At 35.7% G+C, this 14,266-nt stretch overlaps 1 protein-coding gene across 9 annotated transcripts in view; it reads left to right on the top strand.

The window, feature by feature from the left end:
• The window catches only part of SOCS6 (suppressor of cytokine signaling 6), a 28,464-nt gene extending 14,509 nt beyond the window's left edge, over positions 1–13,955 (top strand). For 3 of the 9 annotated variants that reach the window (XM_063165346.1, XM_063165356.1, XM_063165372.1), the window contains 2 exons: positions 6,820–6,936; positions 7,928–13,955. In XM_063165346.1, coding sequence (XP_063021416.1) covers positions 8,053–9,657 — 1,605 coding nt within the window. In that variant the 5' untranslated portion in view covers positions 6,820–6,936; positions 7,928–8,052 and the 3' untranslated portion in view covers positions 9,658–13,955. Of the gene's footprint in view, positions 1–2,311; positions 2,383–5,900; positions 5,920–6,819; positions 6,937–7,927 lie in introns of those variants that run through there. The other 6 variants (XM_063165328.1, XM_063165391.1, XM_063165400.1 and 3 more) reach the window with 3 other exon arrangements.
• The last annotated feature ends 311 nt before the right edge of the window (positions 13,956–14,266 follow it).

The raw sequence follows: 14,266 nt of genomic DNA, 5'->3' as shown, positions 1-14,266 counted from the left end.
CCAGCCTGAACTTTGAAAGCGAAACCAAAATCGATATAAGTCAACATGAAGTGGTCCTATTTAGCTGCCACATGTCTGCTGAGTGTTTTCTTTCCTTTTTTGGGAAGGGCTGGAAAAGTGTTTCTCACAATTATATTATTTTGTCACTAACATGAAGAGTGGTCAGATTATTGCTGACCACAAATAAATCACTTTGAGAGAATGGTCTGCTTTATTCTTTCTGTCTTTCTGGTATATGCTTTGAACGGATGGATAGCATTTCTAAAATTATTTTTGGAAATGTATAATTGAGGATTCAGAAACCAAACTGCATTGGGTTTTAGTATGTGCACCCATACAATTACATATATTTTGTTCTTTTCAACATACATTCCAGCATTTAGACATTTATGCATACTTCTCAATAATTATAAGTGCAGAAATGCAATTTTATTTTGTTTTTACTGTGTTTTTTTCCTGTTCCTCCTTTCATTTTCATGATATTAATTTCAAACATTTATGTTGTTCTCAAATACGTAGGCACAGAATCTGTTCCTTGCCATCTTAGAGCAAAAATGTTTCAAAATTGATTCCTTTTACAGAATATGATGTTGGTCTGCATTGTAAAATGAAATGCTGGTTTGTAGAGCATTATAGTTTTGCAGCTTTTCAGATTCCTAACATAACTGTGTTATGGTTTAAGAGGATTGCATATATATCCTGGATAACCATAAATCCTCATTATCAAGATGAGGCTACCCCATACCTTACAACAGAGGGGAAACATTTTGGTGTAATCTTCTGTCAGGATGGAGTGGGGGATGGACCCTTAGTTGGAAAGGAATTCTCATATATTATCTCCCAGGAAGTCTAACCTTTGCTTATGAAACTACTTAATTTTTGCTGACAGACAGTCTGCTGCAAGGCTGGCTGCTGCATGCTGGTAAAATAGCAAGAAATGAAAACAGAGCCTGACTGAGCATTATTCTCACTCTTCATCTGCTTCTGCACAGCTATGTGAAAACTAAAAGCAGAAGTTTATTTGCAGTCAATGGATGGGATTTCCTGCAGTGAAACACATGAACACATCAGGTTTCTTTAGCGACTTCTCCCTTCTGATTCATCAAAAATGCTCTTTTCTCTTTTTCAGCTCCTTGGCATACACAGAACTGCTGGTTTTTTTTTTTGGGTTTTTTTTTTTTTTTTTTTTTTTTGGTTTTTGTTTTTGTTTTTTTTTCCCTTGATGTTAATCAGGGTCTTAGAGCCCAATAGTGGTTTCATTTTCCTGGTAATTTTTCCACATTCTTGAAACAATTTGTTAGCAGTATGCTTTATTATCATATGTTTGCTTAAAAGGAAGTGATGAAAGGTGGTACTTGTGTTGTCTTTTAGTAAATGTATGCAAAGTACAGTCTGCTTATTTCCCTATTTGGGTGTTGATTCTCAGTTTGTGAGAGATCTAGCAGGAATGGCTCAAGAGGTTACTGGCTGTTATCCACCCAGCTTCCCTGGAGTTTCCTTGTCCAACAGCAGCTCTGGTGTCATGATGTTGTGTGTTCTTGATCCGATACCAACTGGTGCCGACTTCAGTTTAACACCCCCACGTTAGTGTGCCCATGGTAGCTCGGGAGCAGATACAGATCCCAGCCAGCCATCCTTGGATGACACAGATGTAACCTTGGCTGAGGTCTGTTAATATTAGTAACTGGGCTTGGCTTTGTAGTGATGAAATTATTATAGTTACAAGTTTGTATATACACATACGAACCATAATAGAGATGCCATTTAACACCCTGAAGTTACTCCCCAGAGGAAAATCACCAATCAGATAGAAATATTCCATTCTGCAACCAAATATGGGAAAGAAGAGGACCTACTGCAAGCACTCATGGATTAAATAGTGTTAAAACAGAGAAAATGAAAAAAAAAAAAAAATCAAGGAAATCTAAATGTTAAAGGGCATTCTTTTTCAACAGCAGGCCAGGAAAAAGAAGTCAAGGTATTTGGGCTTTTCCAGTGGCTTTGTTCCTGGTTTTACATACTTTTAATTCCCATAATCAGAAGTGACAAAGAAAAATTTCATTGTGTCAAGTTTTCATTATTAATTTACCCCACTTTTCTATGTATTACCAAAGGTGCACCTTGGTTACTCTCTGCTAAAGGTTGGTAGTGATTAGGGTTACCCTGTCCTGTGTTGGAACAGTAGTGCACATGGACTGTTTTATGTTTAAGTTCTGTAAAAGGAGGAAAAAAAATAGAGATGATATGACTAAATGACACAACTTACTGTTGGTTTGAAATTATAATCTGTATAAAACCTGTTCAATTACAGTGCCCTGCAGAGAGATTGACCATACTTTCCTCAGCTGCTCCAGTCATAGAGGGTAGAAGTTTAAATTTGTGGTGAGTAACTCATGGTTCAGGTGTTTGATTAGTTAGCGTAAAAATAGGAGGCTTTAAGTACTCTTGAATTGTTATAAGTGTAATGTACTGTTAGATGAGCTTCTCATCTGTTTTCTCCTTGTTCCAGTTTTATGTGAAGTTGTACATCTGAGCCTTGAGCTCACTAGGAAAGCAGGTATGCAAATCAGAAGGGCTTTTACAGAATTTGTTGTCATATTCAGGGAGTGTTCATCCATTAGTGAGGAAGCCACTACTAAAACCATTTACCTTTTGTTCTTGTTTTCAAGGTATAAGAGTATGCAATGGAATTTAGATTACTTCATTTAAAGATTCTTCTTACTGAAAAGAAGTATAATGTAGGAATTTACTTGAAGATCAGTGAAGGAAAAAAACTTCACCATTTTCAGTGTGCTTATGGCATGTATAGAGAAAAAGCCAAAAGTTGCACTGTAGTATGTATGTTCTTTTAGAAACTAATGGTGTTTGAAGGTGTTTGAATCTATCTTTACTTAATGAGTATTTAGTGTGTATTTTTCTTACTCATATGGCTTGAAACTCCAAATATATAGCAGGAAATACCTCGAGTCAGTATTTTGTATACTGGTTTGAAGAAAAACTTCCAGTGATACAGACTTCAGTATTGAAGTAAAGTTGATGGGAATGGGTATGGATACCAACTTCTTAATAATTCATATTAATAGATTTAGTTACTTTAGAGAAAATGTAGACACTTAGAAATTTCCAAAATACAGCACTTGAAATCTGCATTTCCTTAAGATGCTGTTCTTTACATGCCCTTCCAAAGAATGTGTGACTATATTTCAGTGACAATTTGGGGAAAGCAGGGAATGAGAACTTACGCTTCCGCAGATTAGAATAGGCTTCATTATCTGACAGTAATGAGACCCTAGTGGTTGTCATGCCCAGGAATGAAGAAACTTTTCACTTTTGAGGTATTTTTAGTTATTTTCCTAATATAAATAGGATATTAATATAAATATAAAATATTTATATTTTATCAAAATATAAATAATTTTGATAAAATTCGATAAATTGAAATTGTAAATGATGTAAGTCTTATGATGATCCAATAGAAGAATAAAGACTATATATTTCTAAGCGAAAGACGGACTTTTCAGGAATGATGCAGAATGGTGTGGGTTAAAAAGAACAATGCTCAACTGTTTCAATTTATGAAAATAAATAAGCAGATTAACATTTATTTTAGAAAAGTTTTCTGAAGTAGTATTGACTAATAATTTGAAGTAATTTTTGTGATGACTTTTAAATTAAACTTTTTAAGGACAATTCTTTGTTCAAACATGAGTTGTATTTTGCTCTGTGTTTCCAGTGTGATGTTTTCTGTCCTAACTCCTTAAAGTTATTCCTGGTTTATTTCTCTTGTAGTGTGTTTTGGCATCATTGTTTATAGTATTTGTCTTGGGAAATGAGTATGCCTAACATACAAGTGTGAAAAAGATCAGAAATTAATAAAGACAGTATAATCAGACTTTTTTGTTGGTGTACTTTTGCAAACACTGCGTAGAGTTAGCTATGTGATTCCAATCCACTGAAACCATTTTGTACCATCAAACGGAAACTACTCTGAAATGTTGGAATGCAACTGGATTTGCAATAATTGATATATATATAAAAATTCCATAATTTTTCATACATCAGTTTTGGCCACCATAATAATTATTATACCACTGCATGGCCTGCTTTTCAGGTTTCTAAGAAGCAGCCTGTAAAGTAAACTTGTAGCCGTAATTATGTTCACTAGTAATTTCACATTTGTATGTGAAATGTTGCTCTTCCTCCAAGTGAGGTGTACAAATTTAGTTTTCATTACACATATTTTTTGCATTTCATTGCACATATTTTTATGCGCAAAAGGGGACATGGTGTTTACTGGGTAGTAATTTGGTAGTTTTCATCCAGAAACCTGGCTTGTATTTTGTTAACCTGCATACTATTAAAAATTCTGAGATGCAGAATTTGTGATGAAAGTTCATAAGTTTGAATTTCATTAATCCACATTATTCTGTGCGTTAAGATCTCATTTCTTTCTGGATTCAGTTAATCTCTCATTATCAGTCTGTGTGTTCCAGGTGTTTCTGCACATATAGTCACCAGGCTTTGGGAATACATTGGTGGAGTTCGAGTCTGTTAATAGTTGCAAATATCTGCCAGAAGAATTTCTAGAGTTGTCTCTTGTTAGGCCGTCTAATTCACTGTACAGCAGATGGCACTGGAAGAGCACATCGGTGGGAAGCTTCAGTCACGCCGTAATTCTTGCAAAATACTAGCAAAGCTGTTGCTGTGCTGAGGGTTGTGAAGTTGCATAATTCATTTTAATGTATTCCAGGCAGGGGTGCATGCCTGGCCTCTTCTGCTCCAGCTCTGGATGAAGACTGCAATGAATTCTCTACTCGCAAACATATGAGTGTATCATCTATTGAGGGCTGTTTATATAGTGTTTTTAAACACACTGATACCCAATGCAGAATTAGCTGGTGCTCTTTAAGTACGTGCAAAGAAGGAGATGTATTGGGATCAATTTGGGTATCTGACTTCAGAGTGTATTTGTTTCCTCCCACCCTGGATAAAATATGTGTAGGAGGTATCATAGGGCGGGTGTCATATGGACAACTTTTTAGAGACTTGCTCTCATGATGTGAGTATGTCTGGCTTACTTTGAAGAGCTTTGACCTGGACTGTCACTAGATTTTTATCATCTTCTCATGCATGAGTGAACTGGGCTTCTGGATAGATACATGTTTCCTATGTGCATTACAGTTGATCATCAAACCTTTCTTATATCTTGACATGAGTTTTTACAAGAATACAACTAATAAACCAACCATTTTATAGAATCCAGAATATACTGAGTTGGAAGGGACTCATCAGGGTAATTGAGTCCAGCTCCTGGCTCTGTGCAGGACAGCCCAAGAATCACATCATGTGCTTAAGAGCATTGTCCAGACACTTCTTGAACTCTGTCAGGCTTTGTGCTCTGACCACTTCCCTGGAGAGCCTGTTCCAGTACCCAGCCACCCTCAGTGTGTAAAACCTTTTCCTGGTATCCAACCTAAATATCCCCTGCTGTTTATATCACCTTCCTGCTGTTTCCTTGAGTCCTGGTACTGGTCAAAAGAGTGATGAGATTGGTATCTGCAGACAGTATTTTCCACAAGGAGGGAGGGACATTTCTGGAAAAGTGGAAATAATATCAGCTTGTGGATGTCAGAAGCAGTTGGAGAGCACTGGATTTCACAGGTGGAGCTAATGTCATAGTTCCCAGGCTTCTGGAACTACATACACAAAACCAGAGTTAACTTTATCAAATCAGTCAATGCTCTGACTTTGTTAGTTTAGGAGAAGGAATGCAATTCTGAGGGTGTAATTTTCACTCATTTTGTAGGTTAATTTGGTTACATATGACAAAAAGAGTTCTGCAAATTGGAAAGGTGGCAAAATGCAAATGCTTTAGGATTAGAAAGTCAATGACATTTTGAGTCTCCTTTTAATTGACATGTAAGTCTCCCTTTATCTGCACTTGTAAGAAAGTAAACATAGTGTTTTAACCTGTGAAAATTCATACCCATAACTCACGATTGTGTTCACATTGTGTCTCTGGAGGATGGTGTTTTAGTATTTCATGACAACAGGCATCATGTTAGAAGTGGAAAGTAACTAGTGAACATATCATAAAATACTGGGTCTGGTTTTTTTAAGTCTTAATACTCATTTATAGCAAGTAATTGATTCTTAGACTTTTGTCTAGGAAGTGTTCTGGTCATGTTTGTTCTTTGCTGGTAGAAAGTGAATCAGTTTAGAGACTGGAGAAACCTTTTAGTTCTCGCCATTGAAATAAAGGAAAGTGTTATTTAGTTTGGTAATTAAGAAAATGAAATGGAAAGATCTGAATGTGCTCTAAAGATGGACTTGGGAAATATCAGAGGTTATAACAAGGACACAGAACCAGTCTTTGAAATTGGTTGATGAGGATAGGACTAGGGTACAACTTAAATAAATCAATCTTTACTGCTTCTGCTTTTTAGAGAGCAGTGTCCACCCCTCCAGCAGCAGTTTTACCTAAAATTTTTCAAGGGGCTTTGAAGTTCAGAATCTGTAGATGCTTCACATTGCCTTTTAGTTTGCTTTGGATATATCCTTTAGCTTTTGTGTACTTGAGGACCACAGAAGTTGGGCTGGGCAGCAGCAATAGGCAGTGGACTGCTTTTTGGTTATGGTTATCATTGTCCTTCCATGCTTTTATGCAGTTTTTGAATGCTTATTTAAGAAAACGGTATTGTTTAGTTGATAAAACGTATTTCAGGCCATTGCACTGTTTTTCTCGCTTTGCTTATATTGTGATACTCGGGGAGAAAAGTGGGAAGTGTGTATATAAGGGCTCTTTTACTTTCCCCTCAGTCCACCAAGGTTGGAAGATTTCTTGAAAGATTCTTAGAGTCCTTCAGCTTGCCATGCTTAGCCTGGAGCCAGGCTTGCTGCTGCAGGTTGTGCTGCTAACATCGCACGTATTTGGAGGTATGTGGAATAACAGTTACTGCTAATTGTAGTACCCACTTCTGTGCGAGTAGCAACTTCCCTGTTTTCTCTTTCCCATGCATTGTCCTTCTCTTTGCAGAGCTGTTTACTTTGGAAGATCTAGCTAAAATTAAAACAAAACAAACCATGCCCATCCAAAGCCCCCCCAAAACACAGTCAAACCTCAATGGAGAATAAAAAGAATCAGAAAGATCAAATTTGTGGGTACTTGATTCTGCAAGATGCCAGGTTGGAGCAGTTGTCTGGAACTCGAGCAGCTGCGTCCACTAGGTCTTGGTAGAAATACTGGAGGAAGAAGAGCTCGAATAATTTTAGGCAAGAAGAGCCCGTGACTTGGTTTTCTGTGGCTAAAACAGATTGGAAATCCTTTCTTTCACAGAAGTTCAGGAGGGGACTTGCTGTAAATGTATGTTGCTTTGCTGTTCAGGAAAATGTATTTTCACTACAGTTGGTTTTCCTATAAGTATGGAATCTTCTAAATATTACTTAACTTTCTTGTGTAGAGAAAGTATAACATTATAAGACCATGTTTTTAGGACCAGTCACAGTTTAACCTCCTAATTCCATGTAGGAATTCTGTTGATTAGAATGTTTTCTGTAGTTTTATTTTCTGTAGTTACTTGTGTGTGGATTTTTAGGAGCTTTTGGAAAGAAAGGGATGTTTATGTGTTTGAAAATTATATATAAATGCATTAAATATATGTTCCTGTGAGTGTAATATGAGGTGTGTGGATGTTTCAAAAATTACCATACTGAAAGCAGAATGAAGTTGTGGAAATCTCCACGGCTGATGTAGGAATTTCATTTTTTGAGCCTGATTGTTTTGAAGGCATCTCCCTATTTTTACTTTTATGTGATGCCCATTGTTAAAGTATTGCAATTTCTGTTCTGCTTGGAGAGGGGAACACCCTTATAGATAATTTTTGAAATATTTCTTTTGTGAATGTAATTGTTTTTTATTTCTTTCCAGGAAATGGCTCTTGAAGTTAAATGAGGCTGGATAAAACACATAAATGAAGCAGAAGCTGCTCTTCGTGTGTTAGGGCTACATCACTGCAAGCACTGCTGATCAGCCAGATTTGGTAACTTGTCATAATGAAGAAAATTAGTCTCAAAACAATTCGCAAATCCTTTAACTTAAATAAAAGTAAAGATGAAAGTGACTTTGTAGTGGTTCAGCAGCCATCATTAAGTGAATTTGGAAAAGATGACTCCTTGTTTGGCAGCTGCTATGGTAAAGATTTGGCTAGCTGTGAAGTCAATAGCGAAGATGAAAAAGGAGGCAAAAATAGATCAAAAAGTGAAAGTTTAATGGGTACGTTAAAAAGGAGGCTTTCAGCAAAACAAAAACAGAAAGGCAAAGGCAGCACACCATCTGTAAGCTCTGCAGATGATGACACATTTTCTTCCTCATCTGCTCCAATAACCTTCAAAGATGTGCGAGCTCAAAGACCTCTGAGATCCACTTCCCTCCGTAATCACCATTACAGCCCAACTCCGTGGCCACTCCGACCTACAAATTCCGAAGAGACTTGCATCAAAATGGAAGTGAAAGTCAAGGCCTTGGTCCATTCCTCTAATCCAAGCCCAGCACTGAATGGTGTTCGAAAGGACTTCCATGACTTGCAGTCAGAAAATGTGTTCCAGGAACAAACCAATGCATTAAAAAATACGGAATCTCAGAACGGGGACTTGCATCTTCATATTGATGAACATGTGCCTGTAGTTATTGGATTAATGCCTCAGGACTACATTCAGTATACTGTGCCTTTAGATGAGGGAATGTATCCTTTGGAAGGATCACGTAGTTACTGTCTGGATAGTTCCTCACCCATGGAAGTTTCGACTGTTTCTTCTCAAGTGGGGGGAAATGCTTTCCATGAAGATGAGAGCCAAGTGGATCAGGACGTAGTCGTTGCACCGGATATCTTTGTGGACCAGACGATGAATGGTTTGTTGATTGGTACCACAGGAGTCATGTTGCAAAGCCCAAGAGTTAATCATAGCGATGTCCCTCCACTCTCACCTTTGCTACCTCCAATGCAGAATAATCAAATCCAAAGGAACTTCAATGGATTAAATGGCACAGATGCCCATGTGGCTGAAAGTATGCGCTGCCATTTGAATTTTGATCCTAACACTGCCCCAGGAGTTGGAAGAGTTTATGACTCTGTACAGAACAGTGGTCCTATGGTTGTGACAAGCCTCACAGAAGAACTGAAAAAGCTTGCAAAACAAGGATGGTACTGGGGCCCCATTACACGCTGGGAGGCAGAGGGAAAATTAGCTAATGTGCCTGATGGCTCGTTTCTCGTTCGAGATAGTTCTGATGATCGTTATCTTTTAAGTTTGAGTTTTCGTTCCCATGGAAAAACTCTTCACACTAGAATTGAACACTCAAATGGTAGGTTTAGTTTTTATGAACAGCCAGATGTGGAGGGACATACATCTATAGTTGACTTAATTGAACATTCAATCAGGGACTCTGAAAATGGAGCTTTCTGCTATTCGAGATCCCGGCTGCCAGGATCTGCAACTTACCCAGTGAGACTGACAAATCCCGTGTCCCGGTTTATGCAGGTGCGCTCTTTACAGTACCTGTGTCGTTTTGTAATACGTCAGTACACCAGAATAGACCTGATTCAAAAACTGCCTTTGCCAAACAAAATGAAGGATTATTTACAGGAAAAGCACTACTGAAAGCTTACGGGAATCTTGCATCTTGCACTTTGGGAACAACAACAACAACAAAAAGAGATTGAATTACAGTTTACAGACTTCCATTATTATCAAAATCTTTTGCTGCCATAAAAATATTTCATTTTTGTCTGTAAAAGAAAAGTAATGCATTTGGATTTATGTTTGTTTTGGGGGGTTTTGTGTATTTTGGGAGGCTTTTTTTCTTGTTTTGTTTTGTTGAAAGAATGATCTCAAGTTTATTTTTAGAAGTGTGAAATAGCTATCTTTCATCAATGTGCAGATTAATCACAATGTGAATGATCAAATTCTCCTTAATTTCCCCCAAGTCCTTTGCTGCTATCCACTGTGATTTTTATGCATTGAAAGCACATTTCATGTGTATTCAACGATAAGTAGAAGTCAAATGAAACTTATTGAATGGAATTTTTTTTTCCTTTAAAACAACCTCTGGGAAAAAAATTATCATGGATAAATAACATATTGGTATTCTAAATTACTGATTTTACATCTAAATTAAAAACTGTTTCCTAGTGTCATAATTAGACATTTCTGTAGAGATATGTCCCAATGTATAGACAGAGCTGTGTGATAAGAACATGGTTATGTGGCATATCTTTGGGAAAGAAAAAGCCTTCCTCCTAAGCCTTGTACTGTCTGTACACTCTTGTGTTTGAGAAGGCTGGTTCTGCCTTCTTCTCGTCTCAGTGTTTTGTCCTCTAAAAATGGCCTTTAAAAAACAGTCTATGAAAGTCAATGTATAGTACCTAGAAGAAAATTGTGGTATTGGGGTCTTGTAAAGTATTACCTTTTATAATCATGCCATCAGTTAATAAATGAACACCTACCAGGTCCCCTCTTTCTTTCCTTTTCCCTCCTGCCTACTCTTGCAGAGTAAGGGAAGGAAGTTTCCTGGATTTGTGGGAAGACTCTAGGAATTGTTATCATGGGAACATAAATTTTTAAGCCATTTTAGGGATGGGGTAAAACTTTTATTAGGATGATTTCTACCATATTTATGTTCAAGCTACTTGAAATTTTATCATTTCCATCTTTCTACTTTTTTATTTCACTTCAGAAAGTACAGTAATACACTAATGTCCTTTGGATCATTTTCCCCTTTTTTCTATATCCTTTGAGGAGGAAGGAACAGGATTGGTAACATTTTATATGGAGGATGTTTAAATGCATCTCTAAAGTGCTATTCTCCTAGCCTTTCAAATTATTGGGAAGAGATATTTGGATATACAGTGACCGCAGAATATGTTTCAGTTTGCTGTCATGAAATATGTTTTGACATATGAAATATTGAATCAATTAAGTAAGTGTTTATGATATCTGTCAAAGATTCTGGCATTTGGAAAGCTTACAGTTATTCTAACCTTCTGTAGGGAAAAAAAGACTTTCAGTGGGGAGTACAGGTTCTACACTGTAATGTTTTCATCATGCAAGGTTAATCCATGGCATTTTCCTGTTTTATTTTAGTTTGGTTTTCTTTTCTCCCATGTTTTTATCACTTTTATGAGTTACTTGCTAAAGGGGTCATAGCTGGCTTGGGAAGGAGGCCTGCCTCTGCCTTGCTCAGAGGCCTTGCTTTGCATGCTTCTGCCCCTATTTTGTGTTTTAAAATGTCATATTCCCCATCTCTGGTAGAAGTGGCTAATGAGTAAAGATCACCTTAAAAAAAAAGTCCATCTTTGATACATCTTTCTTGTTTGAGTCATTTTCTTCTCCTTATTTAATCTAGCATTTCTGTACCCTAAAATGAGTCTTTAGAAGTGAATACAGTATTGCTGCAAGGTGGTGCAGTAGCACTACATCTTGGGTTGCCTGAATTGATAGACAAAATTTATATTTTTTTAATTTATTTTTTGACCATAATGTTTAACTAAAAAAATAAAAAAAGAAAATCAAAGGTAGATAGAGACTGCCTTTGCTTTTAAGGGAGGGAGAATAAGGATTTCCTCTTTAGTCTGATAAAGTTTTAAACTTAAAAAAGAAAATAATCTAGAGCAGTCTATACATGTGATTTGTTGGCTCTGCCATGGAGATATATGTATGAAAGGGAGGATTCTGTTTTCTTTTTTTTCCTCTACTGACTTCTCCCCCTACCCAGTCATGTCCCATTCCCCCTCCCCTGAATCAGGATCACTAACTTTATTCAAAAAGGCACAATAACCTATTGTATGGTACAGTGTTCTGATTCTGTCTGTGGAGAGGAAAAAGAAAATCATTTTTATGGATTTCAGATTCATACTTTTGGAAGAAAACCTCTGGCATTTTCTTCACTTTAAAAATTCTTTCCCCATACTAAAAGGCCTATGCATTCTACAGAATCTTTGAAAGATTATAGTATATAAAATATTTTCGTTGCCATTTAATACCACTATTGAATACATTAAACATATGTTTATACTATGCCACATACATTAATTTAGCAGTCATTGCATTGAAACCTAAATATTTGAAGCTATAATATCCTGGTCTTATTGTGGAATTGAAAAACATGCAAGAACACACATGCCAAAATTCTTGCCCATGCCTTTATAAATTTCAGTTGTTCACTCATAAATGATGCTTTTTTAAATAAAAAACTGTTTTAAAACAGCTATCCAGTTTTTGAATTGCCTTCCTTGCTGTGTTGTTCATCTGTGAACTTAATCAGGTCAAGTTAACTTTGTCATTTCCCCTGCCATAAAGCTACCACAAAAGGAACACTCAATAGCAATTGAGGTCTAGGACATAAGAACCATAGAGCACTTTGCTTCTGAATAAAAAGTGGGTGGTGATATTTCTACTAAGCTCCAAATACTTTAAATCAGTAGTAAGTAGACACAGATACTTATTTTTACAGGTTTCTTTAATCAGAACTTCACAGTACTTTTTCATAGTGAGGTGTCTGGCCGGCCAAGAGAATGAACTTAGAAAAAATACTTTGAAAATATTAAAGATACTTACAATTTCTTATTATAAAGATTAATATAAAAGAAACACAGTAGCATTTAGTTATGAGTCAATTTAGAAGCACTCAGAATAACCACAAAATTTGTGTTGACTTCTGCTTCATGAAAATTAGAGGAACAAAGTGTCCTTGACAAATAAAAGAAAGATGATGGAGGATATTTTGGGGACCTTTGGAAGTAAATACACTAGGAACAAAAGCTAACAAGACTATGGTCCTTATAGAGTAGAAATATGGCTATTTATTCAGCACAACAGTTTAAGGGTTCAAAAGGTATGCTTTTTATGCAATTGAATTGAGGAAAAATAGTTTTAAAAATGAAACTTAAAAATAAAACTCCTTTCAGTGTCTGAAATGATTGACATTACTCATAACTTTGCTTTACCAATTAGAAGAGTAAAAAAATACATTGTATTTGGAAATAATAAATTTGCACAATTTCCTCTGTGGTTTTTTAAAATTTTGCTTTGTTTTGTTTTGTAAGCCAGTGTTATAAACAACTGAAAGTGATGTGTATTCTTTGATCTATTTGAAGGATATAGCACTTATCCTGCTGTTGACATAGTGAATGCCATCTTTTTATCAAAATGTAATTCTGTCAGAAGGATCAGAAATGCAATTATTAATTAAACTTTTTGTTCTCAGATGAGCTGACTTTGCATTTTGTTAAAGCCAATTTTCTTTCTGTGAATATTGACTGCTGGGCTAAGTAAAATTTGTGCAGTTTTTGTTTTGATGCATTTCATCTGTGTGAATACTGGATTTATAAATTTAAAACAGCATACCAGCAATATATGGGCTACGATGAGAAGTATTTCTCTGTTACTGAACTTTCAAATTCTGAGCTAAGCTATAGATGAATTAATGATTGCCAATTTAATTTCTTTAAATCTTTCTATGACTGCAAAGAATAAAAATTACAGGCATTCTTTATAAATAAAAAATGGCCTAGATGGTAGTTCATAATGTGAAAAATATGGCATTATTGTATCTGGAAAGTGATCTAAATTCTACACAGATAATGAAAAATTCTAAATGAATTTTTTATGAATACCTGTTGGGTTAAAGAATTTTTATAGTGATGATGGAGTGCCATGAAGTTAATACTTGCAATCCAGATTGCTGTAGTTTACACTTTTCTCTGTTTCAGACCTGGTGTGCACTATTTGTACTAAGCACACCACAGAGTGAATTATCCAAAGTCCATTGATTTTAATGTGTTTTGGTTTGTAAACAAAATTATAGTAATTTCTTGCACATTTTTGAAAAATAATTGTATAAGGATTTATGTATCTGCTTCTGGATACAGTGTGTAAATAAAAATTTCATTCACAAAAAAGGCTTGTGGAGTCTTCTATACATTAATGACATTCTAAACCAGAAGAAAGTCCTGAGAGACACTGTAAAATTTGGGAATCTAACTTAAACAGTTAAATTTTAATGGTTATTATTTTAACTATTCTGTAATTTTTAATCATTGCTAGTTGACTTTCAAAGTATTTCCATATACCAATTATTTTAATTTCTAGTTTACAAAACAAAAAATATTTGTCAGGATATAACTAGAATATTATTTTTGAAAGGTATGCACAAATACTATATTAAGTTAACCTTTTGATCATTTTAGTTGGGTTTTTTGCATTAAAAATT

Source organism: Melospiza melodia, chromosome 1 (assembly GCF_035770615.1).
Source record: "Melospiza melodia melodia isolate bMelMel2 chromosome 1, bMelMel2.pri, whole genome shotgun sequence".
Lineage (NCBI taxonomy): Eukaryota > Metazoa > Chordata > Aves > Passeriformes > Passerellidae > Melospiza > Melospiza melodia.
The sequence above is the reverse complement of the archived record's forward strand: the minus strand, read 5'-3'. Positions and strand labels throughout refer to the sequence as shown.